The sequence below is a fragment of the Pristiophorus japonicus genome, chromosome 6 (assembly GCF_044704955.1).
Source record: "Pristiophorus japonicus isolate sPriJap1 chromosome 6, sPriJap1.hap1, whole genome shotgun sequence".
NCBI classification, from domain to species: Eukaryota; Metazoa; Chordata; class Chondrichthyes; family Pristiophoridae; genus Pristiophorus; species Pristiophorus japonicus.
Window position 1 is genome coordinate 196,594,342 of NC_091982.1, and position 26,930 is coordinate 196,621,271.

The 26,930-nt window shown below is 44.2% G+C and overlaps 1 protein-coding gene across 1 annotated transcript in view; it reads left to right on the forward strand.

Annotated features, from left to right (window-relative positions):
• Nucleotides 1-26,930, forward strand: part of LOC139265921 (spermatogenesis-associated protein 16-like) — a 281,978-nt gene that overhangs the window by 99,416 nt on the left and 155,632 nt on the right. The window contains exons 4-5 of the mRNA XM_070883514.1: nt 13,735-13,824; nt 24,910-24,994. Of these exons, the coding sequence (XP_070739615.1) occupies nt 13,735-13,824; nt 24,910-24,994 (175 nt within the window). The remainder of the gene's footprint in view (nt 1-13,734; nt 13,825-24,909; nt 24,995-26,930) is intronic.

Here is a 26,930-nt window from a genome sequence, read left to right on the forward strand (position 1 = left end):
TCTTTCTTCAAATTAGGTTTTGTATTTGTTTTCTTTCAAGGTTGCGTCTTTTTTTCATCTTTTCCATAACTAGAGGGAAGTCTGGCACGAAGGCTGAGAGGGCTGCTTTTCGTTATCTCAATTGTTCCAGTTTCAAGGTCGTTACCATGTCTCTTCGAAACTGCTAAAGCTTGCTGTTTTTAACATTTTTCAAAAGTCCCTTTTACACTTTCGCAGATAGCTCGCCACTCGCCCAGGAGTTTGACCTGATCCCTGAAGGTATTTCTAGACTGTTTCCAAACTTTTTAGTTTTATATCTCCTATTTTCTTTTAGAGATCAGATTTAATATTATCATTTTTTTTTTAATCCACCTCAGTATTTTGCTGTGCCTTCTCTGAATATCTCAAAATCCCAATTCAAACTTTGTCATTTCAATCTTTATTTAAAACTTTTTTTTTGAGCTTAGAAGCTTTTTTTTTTAAAGGCATTCTTTATCTCATTCCGAGACTAAATTTATGTCTTTCAACCCAATGTAATCAATCATTGCATGTTTTCTTTCGACAAGTAAGTGAGCGTGTCAAATAAATTCTTTTTTTTTAACCACCGGGACCATGTATTTTTTATCTTTTACTCAACAAACCTATCCTTTGTGCATTTCCTAGCTCCATAACTTATCATCCGAATATATCCACACCTGCGTTCCTAACTTAAAATGTAATTCAATAAGGTTCACACTCTTAAACTTCCCACATACAGGACAACATTACGAAGGGTTAAAAAAACTTTCATTCTGTTTGAAAAAGTGGGTGGAGCTAAAACAAACCACAACTCCCCGGTTTCCCAAACAGGCTTTCATTCTGCAGTCAAAATCACACAAGCACTTCTCATTTAAAACAGACGTTCACAAAAGTCTCTCTTCTTTCCTATTAATTGTTTTGGCCGGCTCTATTTTTGGATCCATGATCTTTCAGGGAATTCGTAGTTTTATCTAAATTACCCATCCTCGCGTCGCCCCGCGTAGGATCAGGGTCCTAATTAGTCCCGATTGTCCCTGCGTCGCCCCCCGGTGGAATAAGTTATCTTATCCAGAGCCTAGGCGGACCCAGTGATATACAAGATCGACGCCGTACCTGGAATAAGTACAATTTTTAATTTACACAGTCCCGCGTCACCCCGCGGCTTAATTTTATGTAATTCTCTAACCTCCGCATCACCGCGCGGTTCACGTCGCCGCGCGATTGTCTATCCCTCCGTGTCGCCGCGCGGTTTTCCTGTTCGCGTCGCCGCGCGATAAGCCTTACTTAATTTGTTCTAGGTTCCAGATTTACCTATCCTAAGCCTTACTTAATTTGTTCTAGGTTCCAGATTTCCCTATTTAAACCCAATCAGTGCCTAGACGGGCCAAGTGATATACAAGGTCGACGTCACTCCTGACTTGGACATTTATTTCCTAAGTTTAGAAGGTATTCGCCAGATTGACCTGGATCTCGTTCAGACACTACCTGAGAACCAGCGAGTGGCCAAACTTTCCTCAGACTTTTGGAACTGAAGGAAACTGAAGTGGTATTTTAAAGTATACTCACTCCAGTGGCCACTTTCCTCCCGTTTCGTCCAAGGCTAGTCTGGCTCTTAATTTGCAAGTTTTCAGCAGTCGTCTGTTGAGATCCCACTTCTGACACCAAATGTTAATACGGGTTCTTTTTCCCTCAATCTGTTTCAGCGAATACACTGAGGCGAACACCAAAGCAGCTTATAACAAAGCAGTCTTTATTAATTGTTTCACCGGCCGGGACTTATCAGAACAAAGGAACGCTCTCCCTCAGAGTGCGCCCACTTCCCTCGGACAAGTCCCGTTACAATGTAGGGGCGCAACGGTTATACACTTTCAGTACGTAATACAATTGAGGGACATTCAGTTCACCCTATCCTTTAAGGTCCCTCCTTCCCTTTGTCCACTCATGAGCCGATACCTGGCCTTCCTTGCCCAATTAGATACGGGCAAGTGGTTATTGCAACTTTTTCTCACAAAGAGCTTTCTCACCCATTGCTTGTAAATGTTACAATTTTACTGGCGTGACTAGTAACTAAGACCTTGAGCAAGTCTGTTATTTGTGCTGATGTTGTAATATTTGCAGTCTGACATTCTCTTAGTTATTTTTCCATGATTCCTTTGTTCACTTCACTGTCTCTATTGCTTATACATTTTCTCACATTCACAATCTTATAGAAACATTTAAAATAATGAAAGGAATAGACAAGATAGAGGCAGAGAGGTTGTTTCCGCTAGTCGGGGAGACTAGAACTAGGGGGCACAGCCTCAAAATACGGGGGAGCCAATTTAAATCCGAGTTGAGAAGGAATTTCTTCTCCCCAAGGGTTGTGAATCTGGAATTCTCTGCCCAGGGAAGCAGTTGAGGCTAGCTCATTGAATGTATTCAAATCACAGATAGATAAATTTTTAACCAATAAGGAAATTAAGGGGTATGGGGAGCGGGCGGGTAAGTGGAGCTGAGTCCACGGCCAGATCAGCCATGATCTTTTTGAATGGTGGAGCAGGCTCGAGGGGCTGGATGGCCTACTCCTGTTCCTAATTCTTATGTTCTTATGTTCTTATGAAAGAATTGTTGGAACACTTACCCTTAGCATTTTCCAAATTCTTGTAGTTTTGTATGGTGCTATACTTAAATGCAAAGAAAGCACTATTCAGCCAACGCCTCACAGCCAACCTGATGACTTCCAATGAACCGGAGCTGCAGAGTGTCCATAGTGCCTGGTCTGCCCTCAAGTCCACCATAATTAGCACCTGTGAAGAGACTCTTGGTTACTCTATCAGAAAACATCAAGACTGGTTCGATGAGACTGACCAGGAGATCCAGGAGCTAATAAACTACAAACGCAAGGCATTTTTGAATTGGAAACACTACAACTCAAGTGAAAGAAAGCAAATCTACAGATCTGAAGGCCAAGATCCAGTAAAAAACTCGAACCTAAAGTACAGATGGTGGGTGTTAAAAACGCAGTCAAGACCATCTGCGGCCCAAGCACTCAAGGTCCTATTCCACTGAGAGCCAAGGACAGAGAGGCAGTCAGTGCCCGCTGGAAGGAGCACTTCGAGGATCTCCTCAACCAAGACTCTATCTTTGACATGAGTGTCCTTGACTCCATTTCACAGCCTCGGCACAATCCCAGCCCAGCATGAGGTTGAAAAGGCCATCCGATAACTAAAAAACAACAAGGCCTCAGGAGCAGATGGAATCCCTGCCGAAAGTACTAAAGCATGGCGGAGAATTACTTGGCGCGAATCCATTACCCCATCTCTCTTATATGGAAGGAGGAGAACATGCCAGGGGATCTCAGAGATGCCGTAATCGTGACCATCTTCAAGAAAGGTAACAAGTCTGACTGCGGTAACTAGAGCGGAATTTCCCTGCTGTCTACTGCAGGGAAAATCATCGCAAGAATCCTCCTCAATCGTCTCTTCCCAGTGGTTGAAGAGCTCCTCCCAGAGTCGCAATGCAGATTCTGCCCCCTAAGGGGCACAACGGACATGATCTTCACCATTCGACAAATCCAATAAAAATGTAGGGAGCACCATCAACCTCTGTTCATGGTATTCTTTGACATCACAAAGGCCTTCGACTCTGTCAACCATGCCATTCTCAATTCCATTCTCAATTCGGCTGTCCTCAAAAATTCGTCATCATCCTCCGCCTGCTTCACAATGACATGCAAGCCGTGATTCTTATCAACAGGTCTACGACAGATCCAATGCAAGTGCAGACCGGGGACAAGCAATACGAGAACCACAGTCTCTGTCACAGGTGGGACAGATAGTCGTTGAGGGAAGAGGTGGGTGGGACTGGTTTGCCGCACGCTCTTCCCGCAGCCTGCGCTTGATTTCTGCATGCTCTCAGCGACAAGACTCGAGGTGTTCAGCGCCCTCCCGGATGCACTTCCTCCACTTAGGGCGGTCTTTGGCCAGGGACTCCCAGGTGTCAGTGGGGATGTTGCACTTTATCAGGGAGGCTTGGAGGTGTCCTTGTAACATTTCCGCTGCCCAGTTTTGGCTCGTTTGCCGTGAAGAAGTTCCGAGAAGAGTGCTTGCTTTGGGAGTCTCGTGTCTGGCATGTGAACGATGTGGCCTACCCAGCGGAGCTGATCAAGTGTGGTCAGTGCTTCAATGCTGGTCCGTCTGTCCTCCCAGGAGATTTGCAGGATCTTGCGGAGACATCGTTGGTGGCATTTTGCCTACTGTACATGGTGTCTACTGTACATGGTCCATGTTTCTGAGCCATACAGGACAACGGGTATTACTACAGCCCTGTAGATCATGAGCTTGATGACAGTTTTGAGGGCCTGGTCTTCAAACATTCTTTTCCTCAGGCGGCCGAAGGCTGCACTGGCACACTGGAGGCGGTGTTGGATCTCGTCGCCAATGCCTGCTCTTGTTGATAGGAGGCTCCCAAGATAAGGGAAGTGGGCCATGTTGTCCAGGGCCACGCCGTGGATCTTGATGACTGGGGGGGCAGTACTGTGCGGCGAGGACAGGCTGGTGGAGGACCTCTGCCTTACTGATGTTTAGCGTAAGGTAAGGCCTATGCTTTTGTATGTCTCAGTAAATACGTCGACTATGTTCTGGAGTTCAGCCTCTGTGTGTGCGCAGACGCAGCCGTCGTCTGCGTACTGTACCTCGACGACAGAGGTTGGGGATGGTCTTGGACCTGGCCTGGAGATGGCGAAGGTTGAATAGGTTCCCACTGGTCCTGTAGTTTAGTTTTCTCCAGTGGGGAGCTTGTCAACTGTGAGGTGTAACATGGCAGCGAGGAAAATTGAGAAGAGGGTTCGGGCAATGACGCAGCCCTGCTTGACCCCGGTCTGGACGTGGATTGGGTCTGTGATGGATCCGTTGGTAAGGATCACAGCCTGCATGTCATCGTGGAGCAGGCGGTGGATGGTGACATACTTTTGGGGGCATCCGAAACGGAGGAGGACGCTGCATAGACGCTCGCGGTTGACAGTGTTAAAGGCCTTTGTAAGGTCGATTCCGAGGGACTGTCAATGATGATGATGATGTCATCACACCAAAGCTCTTCTCAATCTTCTTCGCTGCAATGCTTCATCTCATCTTTAGCAAGCTCCCCTACATGACAAGCGGGAGATTGTTCAACCTCCAACACTTCCAGTCCAGATCCAAGGTTGTTCCAACCTCTGTCATTGAATTACAATATGCAGATGATGCTTGCGTTTATGCACACTCGGAGTCCAAACTCCAAACCATCGTTGACACCTTCACTGATGCATACGAAAGTCTTGGTCTTACATTAAACATCAGTAAGAAAAAGGTTCTCTACCAACGTGCTCCCGCCACACAGTACTGCTCCCCGATTATCAAGATCCATGACGAGACCTTGGACAATGTGGACCACTTCCCATACCTTGGGAGCCTACTATCTGCAAGGACAGACATCGATGACGAAGTCCAACACCACCTTCAGTGTGCCAGTGCAGCCTTCAGCCTCCTTAGGAAAAGAGTGTTCGAAGACCAGGATCTCAAACTTGACATTAAGCTCATGGTCTACAAAGCAGTAGTGATATCCGCCCTCCTATATGCTTCAGAGAAATGGGCTATGTACAGTAGGCACCGCAAAGCACTGGAGAAGTACCACTAATGGTGCCTCTGCAAAATCCTGTAAATTAATTGGCAGGATAGGCACAGCAACGTCAGCGTTCTCTCTCTGGCCAATATCCCCAGCATCAAGGCATTGACTACGCTTGATCGTGGACAGGCCACATTGTCCGCATGCCCGATACTAGATTCCTGAAACAAGCACTCTACTTTGAGCCAGGACATGGCAGACGAGCCCCAGAAGGGCAGAGAAAATGCTCCAAGGACTACGTCAAAGCCTCCTTGAAAAAATTTTACATCTCCACCGACTTTTGGGAATCCCTGGCTCAAGACCGCTCAAAGTGGAGGAGAAGCATCCGAGAAGGAGCCGAATACTTTGAGTCTTTTCGCCGGGAGCACGCGGAAGCCAAGTACAAACATCGGAACGAGCGTATGGCAAATCAAGCACCCCACCCACCCGTCCCTCTAACCACCATCTGCCCTACCTGTGACAGAGACTGTAGATACCGCATTGGTCTCATCAGTCACCTTGGAACTCATTTTAGTATGGAAGCAAGTCATCCTCAGATTCGGGGTACTGCCTGTGAAGAAGATACTAAATGTATAACATGATAGCCCAAATAATTCGAGCCCTGCTCCCAAAATATTCAATCTAGCAATGATGAAAAGCAAATAAAATAACACAGTTATGAGAAATCTGAAGTAAAAGCAGAAAATAGAAATGCATAACAGGCTTATATTTCAAATGTAGATCCACAGGGGTTAATTTTATGAGCCCATGCTGCTGGCAGAGAACTTTGCTCATTGGCAGTGCAAATTAGAATTTGGGGTGTAATGCCCATGATTTTTTGATCATAAAAGTGAATTGGAAATTTATGTGCAGGAACTATTCAGATATCTGATTTGATAGCTGGTGGGCAAGGTTCTCCACCAGCAGCATGGACTTGTGAGATTATCACTCTTTATAGAGGCTGAGGGACCTCAAGTCTACTTCTAGTGTTTTTTGGTTTTATTTCATTAGTCCTGGTAAAATTCAGGAGAGATTAAATTAATATTAATCTTTCTTTTAAAAAAACATATTTCTTCGATATGGTTTGGATATCATCACCAAAAATGTTAGTGATTTTAGTTATGACATGTATATTACATATATTTATAAGTTTATATTTTAGCACTGCATCTGTTAATTCCTGGATTCTTTTACTTCAATCTGGTTCAGTAAAATTACTGAGTCGAATACCTCTTGTGCTTTGAACAAAGCAGTCTTTATTACCGGCCAGTAAGACCTATCAGACAGAAGATATACTCTCTGGATAGAGCGTACACACTCCCTACGGATAGGTGAAGTTACATCGTAAAGCGTTAACAGTTATACAGTTTTGAAATCAGATAACAAAATACAAATGGATTGACAGTCTAACTCAGCCACTCATTAGTCAATCTATATGAGATGTTCTTCTTGAAAGCTCAAGTATTGCCTCTAAATGTTTCAATCTAATGGTGTGACTATTTACTGAGACCTTGCAATTCTGCAGATGTATTTCATGTTACAATTATATATTATTGGCAGGATTAGTGACTTGAAACCTTGAGACAGACTGTTAGCTATGCTGATGTTGCACTATTTGCAATCTGACATTCTCCCAGCTATTCTTCCATGGCTTATACATTTTCATATATCCCGTTTACTTTACTGTCCTTAATTCCATATATTCCGTTCAGATATCCACACATCAACTAACTGAATATAAATGAGTAATGGAGTATTTAATTTTCTGTTCATTAAATTTTAAATCAACTGAAAGGCCCTTACATGGTTTTAAAAATAAAGCAGTGGGATACAAATGTCCTTTCATCTTTGGGATGGATTTGAATCCTGCCAAGACTCATTAGATGATGATCTCCTTTCTCTACTGGCGATAAGGGTCTTGCATGTAATGGTAGGACAGATTTTTACTTTTATATCACTTGGACATACAGCATCACCTGAGCCGACCACAAAGAGGAAAATCGGACAAGGCAGATTATGAGTATTAATGATTTTCTATCCATTTAAATTAATGAATGAAAAATAGGACTCTTATGAGCATACGATTCTCCCAGTCTAATTTTTCGTTATGCACTCTACTCAGGTAATCCTTTATGCCCAAGCTTTATAAGTGGAAAATCCAACCACGTCAGTCTTAACACAATTGATAGTGAACATGGGTCTGCCAACAAAATTGTATGATTTACCCAGATTGCCACTATTTTGTATTCATTCTCCAAAAGTTCATAACCCAGATGTTCAGAAATGGCAGACCAATTGAACAAGTACTTTGGTTCAGTATTCACTAAGGAAGACACAAACAACCTTCCGGATATAAAAGGGGTCAGAGGGTCTAGTAGGGAGGAGGAACTGAGGGAAATCTTTATTAGTTGGGAAATTGTGTTGGGGAAATTGATGGGATTGAAGGCCGATAAATCCCCAGGGCCTGATGGACTGCATCCCAGAGTATTTAAGGAGGTAGCCTTGGAAATAGCGGATGCATTGACAGTCATTTTCCAACATTCCATTGACTCTGGATCAGTTCCTATCGAGTGTAGGGTAGCCAATGTAACCCCACTTTTAAAAAAAGTAGGGAGAGGGAAAACAGGGAATTATAGACCGGTCAGACTGACCTCAGTAGTGGGTAAAATGATGGAATCAATTATTAAGGATGTCATAGCAGCGCATTTGGAAAATGGTGACATGATAGGTCCAAGTCAGCATGGATTTGTGAAGGGGAAATCATGTTTGACAAATCTTCTAGAATTTTTTGAGGATGTTTCCAGTAAAGTGGACAAAGGAGAACCAGTTGATGTGGTATATTTGGACTTTCAGAAGGCTTTCGACAAGGTCCCACACAAGAGATTAATGTGCAAAGTTAAAGCACATGGGATTGGGGGTAGTGTGCTGACGTGGATTGAGAACTGGTTGTCAGACAGGAAGCAAAGAGTAGGAGTAAATGGGTACTTTTCAGAATGGCAGGCAGTGACTAGTGGGGTACCGCAAGGTTCTGTGCTGGGGCCCCAGCTGTTTACATTGTACATTAATGATTTAGACGAGGGGATTAAATGTAGTATCTCCAAATTTGCGGATGACACTAAGTTGGGTGGCAGTGTGAGCTGCGAGGAGGATGCTATGAGGCTGCAGAGCGACTTGGATAGGTTAGGTGAGTGGGCAAATGCATGACAGATGCAATATAAAGTGGATAAATGTGACGTTATCCACTTTGGTGGCAAAAGATCAAAGGCAGAATATTATCTGAATGGCGGCAGATTAGGAAAAGGGAAGGTGCAACGAGACCTGGGTGTCATGGTACATCAGTCATTGAAGGTTGGCATGCAGGTACAGCAGGCGGTTAAGAAAGCAAATGGCATGTTGGCCTTCATAGCGAGGGGATTTGAGTACAGGGGCAGGGAGGTGTTGCTACAGTTGTACAGGGCCTTGGTGAGGCCACACCTGGAGTATTGTGTACAATTTTGGTCTCCTAACTTGAGGAAGGACATTCTTGCTATTGAGGGAGTGCAGCGAAGGTTCACCAGACTGATTCCCGGATGGTGGGACTGACCTATCAAGAAAGACTGGATCAACTGGGCTTGTATTCACTGGAGTTCAGAAGAATGAGAGGGGACCTCAGAAACGTTTTAAATTCTGACAGGTTTAGACAGGTTAGATGCAGGAAGAATGTTCCCAATGTTGGGGAAGTCCAGAACCAGGGGTCACAGTCTAAGGATAAGGGGTAAGCCATTTAGGACCGAGATGAGGAGAGACTTCTTCACCCAGAGAGTGGTGAACCTGTGGAATTCTCTGCCACAGAAAGTGGTTGGGGCCAATTCACTAAATATATTCAAAAGGGAGTTAGATGAAGTCCTTACTACTCGGGGGATCAAGGGGTATGGCGAGAAAGCAGGAATGGGGTACTGAAGTTTCATGTTCAGCCATGAACTCATTGAATGGCGGTGCAGGCTAGAAGGGCTGAATGGCCTGCTCCTGCACCTATTTTCTATGTTTTCTATGTTTCTATGTTCCACTCTGATGAAATCGCAGGATTTTCGCTGGTCTGATTGACCTGGTGCTGACCGCAACAAATTTCCTAGGATCAGCCTCATTTACTTTAGAGTAGCGGTATTCCTGCCAGCACTCACAGGTCGCCCCTTGGGGAAAGGGAATTTCCTACTAGGGATCGGATACCTACACAGCCGAAAGGGTGCCTTCCGAACTGAGACTGTGTGGCTGGTACTACCACTTCCACCAAATTTCATCAATAATGACATGTTATATGTGAATCCATCACTCCATTGTAGTGTATGCTGCTGGCATTTGAAGTTTCCTCCACATTTCCCATTACCTAGTAACATTAGTGGGCATGAGTAGCGACCAGTGTTGACTAAATTTTATCTCAATAAGAAACAGATCACTTTTAGTAGTATGATGCAGAAAGTCTCTGCCAGCCAAACAGAATGCATCATGCTCTTTCTATATAGAAACATAGAAGCAAAGAAAATAGGTGCAGGAGTAGGCCATTCGGCCTTTCAAGCCTGCACCACCATTCAATAAGATCATGGCTGATCATTCACCTCAGTACCCCTTTCCTGCTTTCTCTCCATACCCTTTGATCCCTTTAGCTGTAAGGGCCATATCTAACTCCCTCTTGAATATATCCAATGAACTGGCATCAACGACTCTCTGCGGGAGAGAATTCCACAGGTTAACAACTCTCTGAGTGAAGAAGTTTTTCCTCATCTCAGTCCTAAATGGCTTACCCCTTATCCTTAGAATGTGTCCCCTGGTTCTGGAATTCCGCAACATTGGGAACATTCTTCCTGCATCTAACCTGTCCCGTCCCGTCAGAATTTTATATGTTTCTATGAGATCCCCTCTCATCCTTCTAAACTCCAGTGAATACAGGCCCAGTCGATCCAGTCTCTCCTCATATGTCAGTCCAGCCATCCCGGGAATCAGTCTGGTGAACCTTCGCTGCACTCCCTCAATAGCAAGAACAACCTTCCTCAGATTAGGAGATCATAACTGAACACAATGTTCCAGGTGAGTCCACACTAAGGCCCTGTACAACTACAGTAAGACCTCCCTGCTCTAATACTCAAATCCCTTAGCTATGAAGGCCAACCATTTGCCTTCTTCACCGCCTGCTGTACCTGCATGCCAACTTTCAATGACTGATGTACCATGACACCCAGGTCTCGTTGCACCTCCCCTTTTCCGAATCTGCCACCATTCAGATAATATTCTGCCTTCGTGCTTTTGCCACCAAAGTGGATAACCTCACATTTATCCACATTATACTGCATCTGCCACGCGTTTGCCCACTCACCTAACCTGTCCAAGTCACCCTGCAACCTTTTAGCGTCCTCCTCACAGCTCACACCACCACCCTGCTTAGTGTCATCTGCAAACTTGGAGATATTACACTAAATTCCCTCATCCAAATTATTAATGTATATTGTAAATAGCTGGGGTCCCAGCACTGAGCCCTGCAGCACCCCACTAGTCACTGCCTGCCATTCTGAAAAGGACCCATTTATCCCGACTCTCTGCTTCCTGTCTGCCAACCAATTCTCTATCCATGTCAGTACATTACTCCCAATACCATGTGCTTTAATTTTGCACACCAATCTCTTGTGTGGGACCTTGTCAAAAGCCTTTTGAAAGTCCAAATACACCACATCCACTGGTTCTCCCTTGTCCACTCTACTAGTTACATCCTCAAAAAATTCTATAAGATTTGTCAAGCCTGATTTTCCTTTCATAAATCCATGCTGCCTTGGACCGATTCCGTCACTCCTTTCCAAATGTGCTGCTATTTCATCTTTAATAATTGATTCCAACATTTTCCCCACTACTGATGTCAGGCTAACTGGTCTATAATTACCCATTTTCTCTCTCCCTCCTTTCTTAAAAAGTGGTGTTACATTAGCTACCCTCCAGTACATAAGAACCGATCCAGAGTCGATAGACTATTGGAAAATGATCACCAATGCATCCACTATTTCTAGGGCTACTTCCTTAAGTAGTCTGGAATGCAGACTATCAGACCCCGGGAATTTATCGTCCTTCAACCCCCTCAATTTCCCAAACACAATTTCCCGCCTAATAAGAATTTCCTTCAGTTCCTCTTTCTCACGAGACTCTCGGTCCCCTATATTTCCGGAAGGTTATTTGTGTCATCCTTCGTGAAGACAGAACCAAGTATTTGCTTAACTGGTCCGCCATTTCTTTGTTCCCCATTATAAATTCACCTGAATCTGACTGCAAGGGACCTACGTTTGTTTTCACTAATCTTTTTCTCATCACATATCTATAGAAGCTTTTGCAGCCAGTTTTTATGTTCCCAGCTAGCTTCCTCTCATACTCTATTTTCCCCCCTTCTAATTAAACCCTTTGTCCTCCTCTGCTGCATTACAAAATTCTCCCAGTCCTCAGGTTTGCTGCTTTTTCTGGCCAATTTATATGCCTCTTCCTTGGATTTAACACTATCCTTAATTTCCCTTGTTAGCCATGGTTGAGCCACCTTCCCCATTTTATTTTTACTCCAGACAGGGATGTACAATTGTTGAAGTTCATCTATGTGATCTTCAAATGTTTGTCGTTGCCTATCCACCGTCAACCCTTTAAATATCACTCGCCAGTCTATTCTAGCCAATTCACGTCTCATACCATCGAAGTTACCTTTCCTTAAGTTCAGGACCCTAGTCTCTGAATTAACTGTGTCACTCTCCATCTTAATAAAGAATTCTACCATATTATGGTCACTCTTCCCCAAGAGGCCTCGCGCAACAAGATTGTTAATTAGTCCTTTCTCATTACACATCACCCAGTCTAGGATGGCCAGCCCTCTAGTTGGTTCCTCGACATATTGGTCGAGAAAACCATCACTAATACACTCCAGGAAATCTTCCTCCACCGCATTGCTACCAGTTTGGTTAGCCCAATCTATATGTAGATTAAAGTCGCCCATGATAATTGCTGTACCTTTATTGCACGCATCTCTAATTTCTTGTTTGATGCTGTCCCCAACCTCACTATTACTGTTTGATGGTCTATACACAACTCCCACTAGCGTTTTCTGCCCTTTGGTATTCCGTAGCTCCACCATACAGATTCCACATCATCCAAGCTAATGTCCTTTCTTACAATTGCATTAATTCCCTCTTTAACCAGCAATGCCACCCCACCTCCTTTTCCTTTCTGACTATCCTTCCTAAATGTTGAATAACCCTGGATGTTGAGTTCCCAGCCTTGGTCACACTGGAGCCATGTCTCCCTGATGCCAATTACATCATATCCGTTAACTGCTATCTGCGCAGTTAATTCGTTCACCTTATTTCGAATCGTCCTCGCATTGAGGCACAGAGCCTTCAGGCTTGTCTTTTCAACATCCTTTGCCCCTTTAGAATTTTGCTGTAATGCGGCCCTTTTTGCTTTTTGCCTTGGGTTTCTCTGCCCTCCCCTTTTACTTTTCTTCTTTCTATCTTTTACTTCTGCCCCCATTCTACTTCCCTCTGTCTCCCTGCATAGGTTCCCATATAAGTTTAACCGCTTCCCAACAGCACTAGCAAACACTCCCCCTAGGACATTGGTTCCGGTCCTGCCCAGGTGCAGACCATCTGGTTTGTACTGGTCCCACCTCCCCCAGAACCGGTTCCAATGTCCCAGGAATTTGAATCCCTCCCTTCTGCATCACTCCTCACGCCACGTATTCATCTGAGCTATCCTGCGATTCCTACTCTGACTAGCACATGTTACTCAATTCTAACTTTAAGCTTTCTTCAATGCCAATGATAATCCCACAGAGAAAGTAATTATATTCAAAAACAGCACTATTACAGTGTATTGCCTCAACAAACACAGTATGAGATCACTGCTTCTGTATCAGTCAATTGTTTGAACCCTTCTCTGTTGTCTCGGGCAAATCACAATAACAAGCTTAAATGTATCCATATTTCGAAGTTTTGGGCACACTGATGATTTTTAAATATTTGACTATACTTTATGCCAAAACATTCATTGACTTTGTAAAACCCACACATAGTTTATTAGTCAGTTTTGTAACAGGCTAATTTATAATTTTCTGATATTTCTAAGGAGCATACTACTGAATCCAATTAACTTCCGTAATCATCTTCGTCAAGCCACCGTCTTCCGATGTTTGGAACGATATACTGAAGCTGCAAGGTAAGTGAACTTCTAGAAGTATGAAATAATGGTAGGTACTTGGGTAAGGGCTTAAAATAAGCATTAAATCTAAGCATTTATTGTGGTACTGGGCAGAAACAACACACTGTAACAGGGTTAAACTTGTCAATTTAGTATTTAAAAAGTTTAAAAAGTTATCAATTTCCAGATAACTTGCATCTGAGGTGCATTTAAGGTCAACATTTTAGTGATTGATGTGATTAGAGTTAGCAAGGAATTGAAAGACACTCACTTCTGCGAACCCAGATTTAAAAATCACATGTTATAACTAGTCAATTCTAATCCTTCCTTATTCATTTTAGAATTGGCATTTCTGCTCATCATTTTAAGAACATAAGAAATAGGAACAGGAGTAGGTCATACGGCCCCTTGAGCCTGCTCCGCCATTCAATAAGATCATGGCTGATCTGATCATGGACTCAGCTCACTTCCCCGCCCGTTCCCCATAACTCCTTATCCCCTTATCGTTTAAGAAACTGTCTATTTCTGTCTTAAATTTATTCAATGTCCCAGCTTCCACAGCTTTCTGAGACAGCGGAATCCACAGATTTACAAACCTCTGAGAGAAGAAATTTCTCCCCATCTCTGTTTTAAATGGGTGGCCCCTTATTCTAAGATCATGTCCTCTAGTTCTACTCTCCCCCATCAGTGGAAATATTCTCTCTGCATCCACCTTGTCAAGCCCCCTCATAATCTTATACGTTTCGATAAGATCACCTCTCATTCTTCTGAATTCCAATGAGTAGAAGCCCAACCTACTCAACCATTCCTCATAAGTCAACCCACTCATCCCCAGAATCAACTAGTGACCCTTCTCTGAACTGCCTCCAAAGCAAGTAAATCCTTTCGTAAATATGAAAACCAAAACTGCATACAGTATTCCAGGTGTGACCTCACCAATACCTTATATAGCTATAGCAAGACTTCCCTGCTTTTATACTCCATCCCCTTTGCAATAAAGGCCAAGATACCATTGGCCTTCCTGATCACTTGCTGTACCTGCATACTATCCTTTTGTGTTTCATGCACAAGTACCCCCAGGTCCCGCTGTACTGCAGCACTTTGCAATCTTTCTCCATTTAAATAATAACTTGCTCTTTGATTTTTTTCTGCCAAAATGCATGACTTCACATTTTCCGACATTATACTGCATCTGCCAAATTTTTGCCCACTCACTTAGTCTGTCTATGTCCTTTTGCAGATTTTTTGTGTCCCATCTTTGCTTTTTCTCCCATTTTTGTATCATCAGCAAACTTGGCTATGTTACACTCAGTCCCTTCTTCCAAGTTGTTAATATAGATTGTAAATAGTTGGGGCCCCAGCACTGAATCCTGCGGCACCCCACTAGTTACTGGTTGCCAACCAGAGAATTAACCATTTATCCCGACTCTCTATTCTCTGTTAGTTAGCCAATCCTCTATCCATGCTAATATATTACCCCCAACCCCGTGAACTTTTATCTTGTGCAGTAACCTTTTATGTGGCACCTTGTCAAATGCCTTCTGTAAGTCCAAATACACCACATCCACTGGTTCACCTTTATCCACCCTGTTAAAGTTAAAGCACATGGGATTGGGGGTAGTGTGCTGATGTGGATTGAGAACTGGTTGGCAGACAGGAAGCAAAGAGTAGGAGTAAATGGGTACTTTTCAGAATGGCAGACAGTGACTAGTGGGGTACCGCAAGGTTCTGTGCTGGGGTCCCAGCTGTTTACATTGTACATTAATGATTTAGACGAGGGGATTAAATGTAGTATCTCCAAATTTGCGGATGACACTAAGTTGGGTGGCAGTGTGAGCTGCGAGGAGGATGCTATGAGGCTGCAGAGTGACTTGGATAGGTTAGGTGAGTGGGCAAGTGTATGGCAGATGAAGTATAATGTGGATAAATGTGAGGTTATCCACTTTGGTGGTAAAAACAGAGAGCCAGACTATTATCTGAATGGTGACAGATTAGGAAAAGGGGAGGTGCAATGAGACCTGGGTGTCATGGTACATCGGTCATTGAAGGTTGGCATGCAGGTACAGCAGGCGGTTAAGAAAGCAAATGGCATGTTGGCCTTCATACGGAGGGGATTTGAGTACAGGGGCAGGGAGGTGTTACTACAGTTGTACAGGGCCTTGGTGAGGCTACACCTGGAGTATTGTGTACAGTTTTGGTCTCCTAACTTGAGGAAGGACATTCTTGCTATTGAGGGAGTGCAGCGAAGGTTCACCAGACTGATTCCCGGGATGGCGGGACTGACATATCAAGAAAGACTGGATCAACTGGGCTTGTATTCACTGGAGTTCAGAAGAATGAGAGGGGACCTCATAGAAACGTTTAAAATTCTGACGGGTTTAGACAGGTTAGAGTCAGGAAGAATGTTCCCAATGTTGGGGAAGTCCAGAACCAGGGGTCACAGTCTAAGGATAAGGAGCAAGCTATTTAGGACCGAGATGAGGAGAAACTTCTTCACCCAGAGAGTGGTGAACCTGTGGAATTCTCTACCACAGGAAGTTGTTGAGGCCAATTCACTAAATATATTCAAAAAGGAGTTAAATGTAGTCCTTACTACTAGGGTGATCAAGGGGTATGGCGAGAAAGCAGGAATGGGGAACTGAAGTTGCATGTTCAGCCATGAACTCATTGAATGGCGGTGCAGGCTCGAAGGGCCGAATGACCTACTCCTGCACCTATTTTCTATGTTTCTATGTTTCATTACATCCTCAAAGAACTCCAGCAAATTTGTCAAACATGACTTCCTCTTCATAAATCCATGCTGACTCTGCCTGACTGAATTTTGCTTTTCCAAATGTCCTGCTACTGCTTCTTTAATAATGGACTCCGATATTTTCCCAACCACAGATGTTCGGCTAACTGGTCTATAGTTTCCTGCTTTTTGTCTGCCTCCTTTTTTAAATCGGGGCATTACATTTGCAGTTTTCCCAATCTGCTGGGACCTCCCCGAAATCCAGGGACTCTTGGTAAATTACAACCAATGCATCCACAATCCCTGCTGCTTCCTCTCTTAAGACCCTAGGATGCAAGCCATCAGGTCCAGGGGATTTATCTGCCTTTAATCCCATTATTTTACTGAGTACCACTTCCTTAGTGATTGTGATTGTGTTAAGTTCCTCCCCCCCTATCGCCCCTAGACTATCCATTGTCGGAATATTGTGAGTGTCCTCTACCGTAAAGACTGATACAAAATATTTGTTCAGAGTTTCTGCCATCTCCATGTTCCCCATTACTAATTCCCCGGTCTCATCCTCTCAAACTAAATAATGGTCCAATCAAACTAAATAATGTACAAAATAAAAGCAGTTGGAGCTGTCGTAACTGCTGGTGGATTCTCCCAAAAGGTAGGTACTTTTAAAAAGATTTTTGTGTTGCCAGGAAAAGCTGGCGTGCCCCCCCGCTCCCCCCACCCACTCCAGCACCCAAACAAGCCTTACCTGCCAGATAGCTGTCTGCAGTAGTCAGCTGAATTTTCCTCTTTACCTACAGTTCGGCAGCGAGAAAATGTAGAGACCCGAACCTGAAAGTAGTTCAGGCTTCCCAACTGCTTTGTTGGGCGGGCGCTGCAGGAACACTCTCAATATCATGCCCGTTCGCGCCCAATACAAAAGTTTTATACCATTCTCTGCAGCTTGAGGAAGCGACTCGTAGTACCTTGCATTTAAAGTGACTACCAGACTCCTGTGCCAAGATGTTAAAATACAGAAGGATAGATTTTCCTCTGGGTTTCCTACGGTATATGGGCAAGAAAATGTGGCTGATTCTGCTCCAGTCATAAAACCCATCGGTATGTATGCCACCTCCAATATGGGTGCTCATAACTCTGGGGGAAAAACGCACTCCTCGCACATAAATACTGGTGCAAAGAGTGTACAACATTCTTATTTTCCTCCCCCAATGCCTGAGCCGTTCCTCTAAAAAGCAATGGCTGCACAAACATGGGTTTTATGGTTGCAAATCTGCAGTAAGAAACTGGAAGTACTGCAAGGGCCCATTTTGGTACAGTTGTGATTCCTGAGTGCCATTTATTTTTGAGTTATTTGGCCTGCAGCTCTGTTGGCCTGAAAGTAGAGGAGAGCTGGAATACTGCATTTAATTTTAGAACCCAGAACTACTCCAACAATGTCCTTTCCTTAATTTCTAATCCACAGGGTCCTTTCAGGTAGTATCACAGATGTGTTACATTAGCACTTACTGGGTCTAAGTGTCATAGTAGCTAATTGGCTACAATAAATAGGTTACGGATTTTTAATTTATCTATTTTCTGATGGAACTGGCACATTAGCAGGAAAGGGCATTAGGTTTCGGTGGGTTTCCCTAGATTCACAGGGCCATCAACAGGGCATGCATTACCATATGCACCCCTTTCCAGAATGTCGACAGGAAATAGTTTCATTCCCTTAATGTGCAGCTGGTGTGCAATTCCAACCACATCATCATGCATGTAAATGCCTGCTACATTGGGAGCTGTCACAATTGCTTAATTTTGTAATAGTCAAGAAATCTATTGATCTTTTTTAGCATTCTAGGCAGTTCAGTGATGAGGGCTAACCTCTAAGCAGTGACTTCTGATCCGGCTACAGAAACCAAGAACCCCCAAACAACACTAATACAATGAGGTTCACTGTGTCATCAGCATTGCAATATAAATGCAAGTTCTTTTCTTTCTAGAACAGATCATTTTACAGCAGGGCCTCCAGCCTGCTGGACCTACTACCTTTGGTTACCCTCTCTATTGTCCTCCTGGTCCATAAGAAGTCTTTTTTGGACGGCAAAATTATGGAGCTAGCAGCATGCCACAATGATCCTGAAGACCATGATAGAACAATATTGGACCACAAGCCAGGATCTTTAGTAGATCAGAACATTTTAAGCATTCAGTCCTAGAAATTGGCCTCCTTAGGGCCTCCTGTTATTGCCTCCAGAGGGTGATAACGGGGCACTAACGACTGGCCGACCGGGCGCGGCGAGATGAACATCTACCGCTAACTTGGGCAAGAGGTTTACGGCGGCAATGACACTTTGCGCCACGATCTCCTGCGCCCGGAGATTGTGACGTCATTGTCGTGCACATCGCCCCGGACCCGAACTTCGGTTCTGCCCCCTGCAGCATCGCTGGGCGACAACACCGACAGCTGCAGGAGGTGTTGTTCGGGAGACTGGGAACTTCAGGGGTGGAAGTTAAAGGGGAGATGGCTACAGTAAGTGCAAAAATTGTTGAAAGTATTTTTTCCATTTTTTCACTTCCTCTTCGGCTGCAATCGATCAGCCCGGTACTCTCCTGGAGTGCATGGGGCTGATCGGGCTGGATCGCGGCTGCCGTTAGGGATCAGCCAACTGGTCCAAATGCAGAGCCTGCAGCAATGGCCCTTCACTTTAAGGGAAGGATGGAGCCTCGGATCGCAGCAGCACGACACAAGCCATTGCACAGCGCTGTAATACTATCGCCCCGCTTGCGTCCTTTAGTGTTCCAGGAACGAAATGGAGCGCTTGATTTAGCAGGTTACTTCCTTCCTGGAGTGCTAACATCAAATTTAGAAAAAGCTGAGAATCATTAGCGGCCAAATGGCCTACTCCTGCTCCTATTTCTTATGTTCTTATGGTGCTAATTTTTCCAGCTTTCTAAAGTTAACGACCCAAATCGGTGCTTCTGAATTTCTGCTGCTTAATGTTAAATCTTCTTTTGGGTTACAAAATGATTTTGAACTATTGATGGCATTAACGTATACTATCCCGGTGGAAAACATACATTTTACAGGGTCTAACTCTGTATGTTAATAAAAAGTGAAAGGAGAGAAAAGTTCATAATAAATCCCAACAATAAAGTAACGGAGTGGAACACCAATTCTTAATAGATCCTCACGCTCAGATGCTTCCTCTGAGGGAAAGGACTAAATGCAAAGAAACGGGAGATCTTATGAATTTTTTTAAATTATTGAGAGACAAAGTTGAAAGGCCATTGACCATAGTAAATGACAGTGTCAAGGTTGGGAAAGATAAAGGTAAACCTGAAGAAAGGTAAACTTGAAAGAAGCGACATTGTCAGAAACAGCATGGGGCTGAAATTACCCCTCTCCTTAAGGCCTTTTACCACCGCAAATTGGCAGCTATGCTGCGGAGTGGAGTGGCCGCTGACTTTTTGTGGAATGGTCGCTGCAAGCACAACCAAGTTTTTGTGGCGGTGCCCCTATTCCCCCCCCCCCCCCCCCCCACTCTCCCGCTCTGCTGCTGCCGATCTGTGGTAAGCGCGTCATCAACATGCGCATCGCCAATCTACCGCCCCCGAAGGCGACATTCACCTCAGAAAATCTTCGGCCTGCCAAAGCCTGTTTCCTCCCGGTGGTCCAGTGAGGCTGTGACCTTCTGCAATGGCAGTGCGGCTTCCTTTAGAGGGGAGGATGCACTGCTGCTGTTGCCATGTTTTTTTTGTCGGCCGAATACCATGTCAGCCCAACAATTATGTCCCCGGGTTCGGCTAGGCCGCCAACAAGCAGCCTGCCACCCCCTCTTGGGCGCCAGGCCGCTGGCCCGGCCGAAACCCTCCCTGGTGGCCCAGTAGGCCGAAGTTTTTAAATCGAGGAGGCTCTCCCCTTTAAGCCGTGGTGATGCGGCGCCGTGATGACATCATCGCGGCGGTCACTCCGCACCGCCCCCAACTTCCACCCCTCGGGTATTGCCGCCGTCCCGTATCTGTCCCTCAAGTGTTATCACCGCCCCCATTAAGCGCAACTTCCAATTCCAAGGGAAAAAAAAACAACAAAGAGCTGAATGTCGTTCAAGAGATGAGCTGAACCGTAGCTACGGTAAAACCCATCAAAACAGGGCAAGGGGCAATTTCTACCCCCATGGGTTTTACAATCCTGGAGAATGCACTTAAGACAGTGCGAACATGAAGTTTCAACCTGAAAAGCACTCAGAGTTTTCCGGGTTGCATATCATTTATCCAGGGAATATAGAATCAAATTGTCAAAAATGACAACCACTGCTACAAAGAAAAATCTTGTTTGATCATAAAAAAACCTAGGCCCCGATATTAGTGGCCTTACCATCCACTGCTGCCGACTGCCACCGAGTTTTACCTCCGGTCTCCCCTCTGTGCCAGTTTCCACTTCGGCTGGAGCGGGCGGGAGGGGAGTACCGCTGGGAACCGCCCGCTGAAGGCTGCTGGCGGCCAAGTAGCGTAAGTGACCTCCCGCCCGCCGAGTTGCCAGATTGGTGCTGGCAGGAGTCGAAGCCAGCAGGGGGAAGGACTGCTGCATGGAGACAGGTTCAACCCCGATGGTACGTAAGAAGACCTGCAAAAAAAGGTTAGTGCACATATTTTAAAACATTTTTTTACAGTGACTTACTTGGATGGGGGTCCCCTGAAGGTGTTCCGGTGTTTTTTTGTTTTGTAATGATTTTTATTTTCCGGTCTTCCACCCTTCCTGGGCCCGACTCCATCCTCGGCGGCACTTGGGCGGCAAGAGCCTTTGCCGCCAAGATTGAAAGCTCCCGCCCACTACTGCCCAGATTGACGCGTAAGCCATTATTTTGCCGCCGGGCGGTACTGCCACCACTTTTAGTGAAATCTTCCTGCCACTGTACCACCCGATTTCTCAGCGGCCATCGGCGGGACTTGGGCAGGCCTTGGCCTTTACCAATTTCGGGCCCCTAGTTACCAACCTATATGTATGTGGATAGATACTAAAAAATATTGGATAGTTTAATCCAAATCATCTTAAATCTGGTTTTAACATAAAAGATTATTTCAAATATTTTGAATGTTTTATTTAGCTAAGGAGACAACTGGGTACATAGGACCATAGAAACAGGAGTTAGCTATTCAGCCCCTCGAGCCTGTTCCGCCATTCAATAAGATCATGGCTGATCTGATCATGGACTCAGCTCCACTTCCCCGCACGCTCCCCATCACCCCTTATCGTTTAAGAAACTGTCTATTTCTGGCTTAAATTTATTCAATGTCCCAGCTTGCACAGCTCTCTGAGGCAGCGAATTCCACAGATTTACAATCCTCTGAGAGAAGAAATTTCTCCTCATCTCTGTGTTAAATAGGCGGCCCCTTATCTAAGATCATGCCCTCTAGTTCTAGCCTCCCCCATTAGTGGAAACATCCTCTCTGCATCCACCTCGTCAAGCCCCCTTATAATCGTTTCGATAAGATCACCTATCATTCTTCTGAATTCTAATGAGTAGAGGCCCAACCTACTCAACTTTTCCTCATAAGTCAACCCCCTCATCCCCGGAATCAACCTAGTGAACCTTCTCTGAACTGCCTCCAAAGCAAGCATATCCTTTCGGAAATATGGAAACCAAAACTGCACGCAGTATACCAGGTGTGGCCTCACCAATAAAAATGTATCAATCTCAGTCTTGAAAGTTTCAATTGACCCAGCATCCACCGCCTTTTGGGGGAGAGAGTTCTAGAATCATCGTTGTTGTCCTTCTTTGGATTGTTTCCTTTAACTACATTTTTGTAAGTACGGTGAGAGTTCTAGATTTTTACTACCCTTTATGTGACGAAGTGCTTCCTGATTTCACACCTGAATAGCCTTGGCTCTAATTTTAAGATTATGTCCCCTTGTTCTGGACTTCCCCACCAGAAGAAATAGTTTTTCTTTATCCTATTGAATCCTTTTATCATTTTAATCTCCTCGATTAGATTACCTCTCAATAATCTATACTCAAGTTAATACAAGCCAAGTTTATGCAACCTGTCCTTATAATGTAACCCTTTTAGTCTAGGTATCATTCTGGTGAATCTGCGCTGCACCCCCTCCAAGGCCAATATATCCTTCCTGAGATGTGGTGTCCAGGACTAACTGCAGTACGCCAGATGGGTCTGACCAAGGCTTTTTTTACAACTGAAGCATAACTTCTTCCCCTTTGTATTCAAGCCCTCTTGAGATAAAGGCCAACATTTCATTAGCCTTATTAATTGCTTTTTGTATGTGTCCACTTGCTTTTAGAAATTATATTGGTACTGAAAATAGAAAATATTGATGGTATTGCCAGTGTACAACAGCAGTTGCAAAGATAGGCAAAATGTAGCCATGTAGATCCATGAAATAGAAATCATAATGGCACTTTGAAGCATTAGTATGGTCACCATACTTACAAAAATGTAGTTAAAGGAAACAATCCAAAGAAGGACAACAAAGATGATTCTAGATTTTATATCATTGAACAATTAAGAGAAGCAAAGGAAGCAAATTTATGCCCATTGGAGAAAAAAGACAAAAGAGGGACATTTACACTACAACTGTACTGTCGGTGTGACATGGTTTCACTTCTAACTGATGCTGCATTTACAATGTAAGTGCAACCTAAATCCAATGTCAGGGCTCAACTAGAGGAAGGAGTCTCACTTCGCTCCACTTAGAAGTCACTTTGAAACTTCACATCCTACTTGCCCTCAATGGGTTCAAAATTGCTGCATTCCTGCTCCACTACCAGAAGGACTTCCACCAACAACTTGTAAAGGCCATTAACCCAACCCAAATCCTGAAGATAGGGTCATTTTAATATTCAGGACAGGCAGCCCGTGCCTTTAGAGATGCAACAGAGGTGATCGCCCCAAACAGGTTCTGAAAAATTGGAGTGGCATCCTGCTGCTCTGAGGTGACAGCTTGAGGCCCTTATTGGGCCAAAGATTTAACGCTGTACAATTCACACAAGGAATATATGGGCAGCTGTCTTAAGTTATATTACATCTCCTTAATTTTGCAGTCGTCAGGAGGCCCAAACCAGAAACCATGCCTGCTATCGGATAGCGCTTTAGCAAAATTCTCAAGCTAGTCTGGGAATGCTCCAAGATGAGCTCCCGAACTGCTGCCATGGCAGGGTCCATGTAACTTAATGTTGGTGCAAAGTTTAAACCATTTACACCAATATTAAGTTTGTGGTGCGACTTCACTATAAAAGACTAAAAATGATTTTTTTGAAATAAGGAAAGAACTGATATTGTAGATATAGAGTAATATTTCGTGCATGATCAGCATTGGGACAGAACATGACAATAACCTGAAGAAGCCAAAAGCTAAACTTCATAATACAACAAAGAAGGCTGTATGTTTGTGCTAGAAAAAGGTGGTACAGGAATACAGACCAGGATAAGAATTTCTGCTGTCATGTTGGTTAGAACACCACCACTTTCAATACATAGGTCTATAAATGCGGCTGCGCAGTACCCTGCCAACTAAGCCCCCAATATGGCCAGTAGGAAGCTCATGCACATTTCTGTCCAGAAGTGCACCACCCGCCATCTTGATTAAGGAAACAAATATGCCCTTTGCATATGCAACTAAGGGGCCTAATGCCTGTTTGAGGCCCCCACTGCAAGATTGGTTTGCTCTGAGGCTTCGACGACAGCCCCAGCTGCGCTGAGTAAAACCAGACTTTGGGACCGCCTACTTCCAAAAAAGTAAGATTTTGAAATTTACTTACCCGAATGTGGTGATGTGAGGCTCCAACCTTCCTCCTAAGCATCAAATCTTTTGACCCCCACCTCATCTGAGGGCCGCTGTGATGCTGGCAGCAGCTCGATCTTGGTTTATTCTTCGCCGGCCCCTATTCACGCCACTCTGGCTCCATTGAAATGAAGTCAGAGGCGCATATCTGGGGTGCCTTGGGAATCATCATTCAGGCACAGGAAATGTAACCTGCACCCCTCACACGGCCAGAAATTTCTTCCCCATGATCCTTACAAAAATCAGCTCTAGAAAGCAGCTAACTGCATTTTTGGCATAGAATGTGAAATAACCCTGTTTGGCATTAACAGGTGACCGAGTATTAAAACAATTTTATTGACTAATAATTATTTTGATTGCCTGAAAATTGCATAATTTGTGGTATGTTCACAATTGCTTATACCGGCCTCATTGACAGAGAAATGCTACTCTTTGGCCTACTGTCAATTCAATATAAAACTGTATGTTGCAGGCTATGGTTAAACAGTCTTCACAAAGCACACTTTCCAAGGACAGCAGTAGAAAGTCTGTAGTATTGCAGGATTGAGCACTATGTGTAGTATTACCATGTTTGTGTATTCTATTTTACCATTAGAAGTGCTATGATTGCTGACTACATTTATTGGCTGCATGGAGCAAAGGAGCAGAACATCAGCAAACACGTCAAGCTTTATTGGCAGGTGAGGACTGATAAATGAAAGAGGAATGACTGGAATTGCTATTAGAATACAAGATTGACGAATTGTTGCAAAATACATGCATCAGCCACAGTGTAGGAAAGATTATCTAATTCAAATAGTATATTATTGTATGCTCCCTGAACTGCCCCTTTAATGTGCTAGAAATAATATATTATCACCAGCATGTCGAAATGAATAAGACTTCTTTTATATAGAATAATACTGGAGCATTCTAGTAGGGATTGGAGAGTGCAGAAGGAAATGGAGCAGTCTCGTCTGCAGTAGAGCATTTGGCGGAGAGTGGAGCAGTCTTTTACGGAGTGAATCAGTCTAGGGAGTAAGGCAGTCTAGTGGGAAGTGCAACCATCTAGTGGGCAGTAGAGCATGTAGGGGAGAGCGGAGCAGTCTAGTAGGGAGTGTAGCATGTACGAACATAAACAATGACAGACAGGAAAAGACTCTCTGGTCCATCTATCCTATCCTACACAATTGTGATACCTCCACTATACCCCAAAGCCATGGGTTGAGTAGTTGAAGGGCCAATAACAAGAGGTTCCAGATACAAGATTAAATGTAAGATATTTAGAACAGAGGGTAGGATAACTTCTTTACACAGAGCTGTGATGCTGTGTTAACCAAGGTTAGCGGTTGAATCAGATACTATATCAACATTCCTGTACATTTCTGTCTGGCGTAAAAATAAAAAAGGGAAGGTGGCTCAACCGTGGCTATCAAGGGAAATCAGAGATAGTATTAAAGCCAAGGAAGTGGCATACAAATTGGCCAGAAATAGCAGCGAACCCGGGGACTGGGAGAAATTTAGAACTCAGCAGAGGAGGACAAAGGGTTTGATTAGGGCAGGGAAAATGGAGTATGAGAAGAAGCTTGCAGGGAACATTAAGACGGATTGCAAAAGTTTCTATAGATATGTAAAGAGAAAAAGGTTAGTAAAGACAAATGCAGGTCCCCTGCAGTCAGAATCAGGGGAAGTCATAACGGGGAACAAAGAAATGGCGGACCAATTGAACAAGTACTTTGGTTCGGTATTCACTAAGGAGGACACAAACAACCTTCCGGATATAAAAGGGGTCAGAGGGTCTAGTAAGGAGGAGGAGCTGAGGGAAATCCTTATTAGTCGGGAAATTGTGTTGGGGAAATTGATGGGATTGAAGGCCGATAAATCCCCAGGGCCTGATGGACTGCATCCCAGAGTATTTAAGGAGGTAGCCTTGGAAATAGCGGATGCATTGACAGTCATTTTCCAACATTCCAGTGACTCTGGATCAGTTCCTATCGACTGGAGTGTAGCCAATGTAACCCCACTTTTTAAAAAAGGAGGGAGAGAGAGAACAGGGAATTATAGACCGGTCAGCCTGACATCGGTAGTGGGTACAATGATGGAATCAATTATTAAGGATGTCATAGCAGCGCATTTGGAAAGAGGTGACATGATAGGTCCAAGTCAGCATGGATTTGTGAAAGGGAAATCATGCTTGACAAATCTTCTGGGATTTTTTGAGGATAGTGGACAAGGGAGAACCAGTTGATGTGGTATATTTGGACTTTCAGAAGGCGTTCGACAAGGTCCCACACAAGAGATTAATGTGCAAAGTTAAAGCACATGGGAGTGGGGGTAGTGTGCTGACATGGATTGAGAATTGTTTGTCAGACAGGAAGCAAAGAGTAGGAGTAAATGGGGACTTTTCAGAATGGCAGGCAGTGACTAGTGGGGTACCGCAAGGTTCTGTGCTGGGGCCCCAGCTGTTTACACTGTACATTAATGATTTAGACGAGGGGATTAAATTTAGTATCTCAAAATTTGCGGATGACACTAAGTTGGGTGGCAGTGTGAGCTGCGAGGAGGATGCTATGAGGCTACAGAGCGACTTGGATAGGTTAGGTGAGTGGGCAAATGCATGGCAGATGAAGTATAATG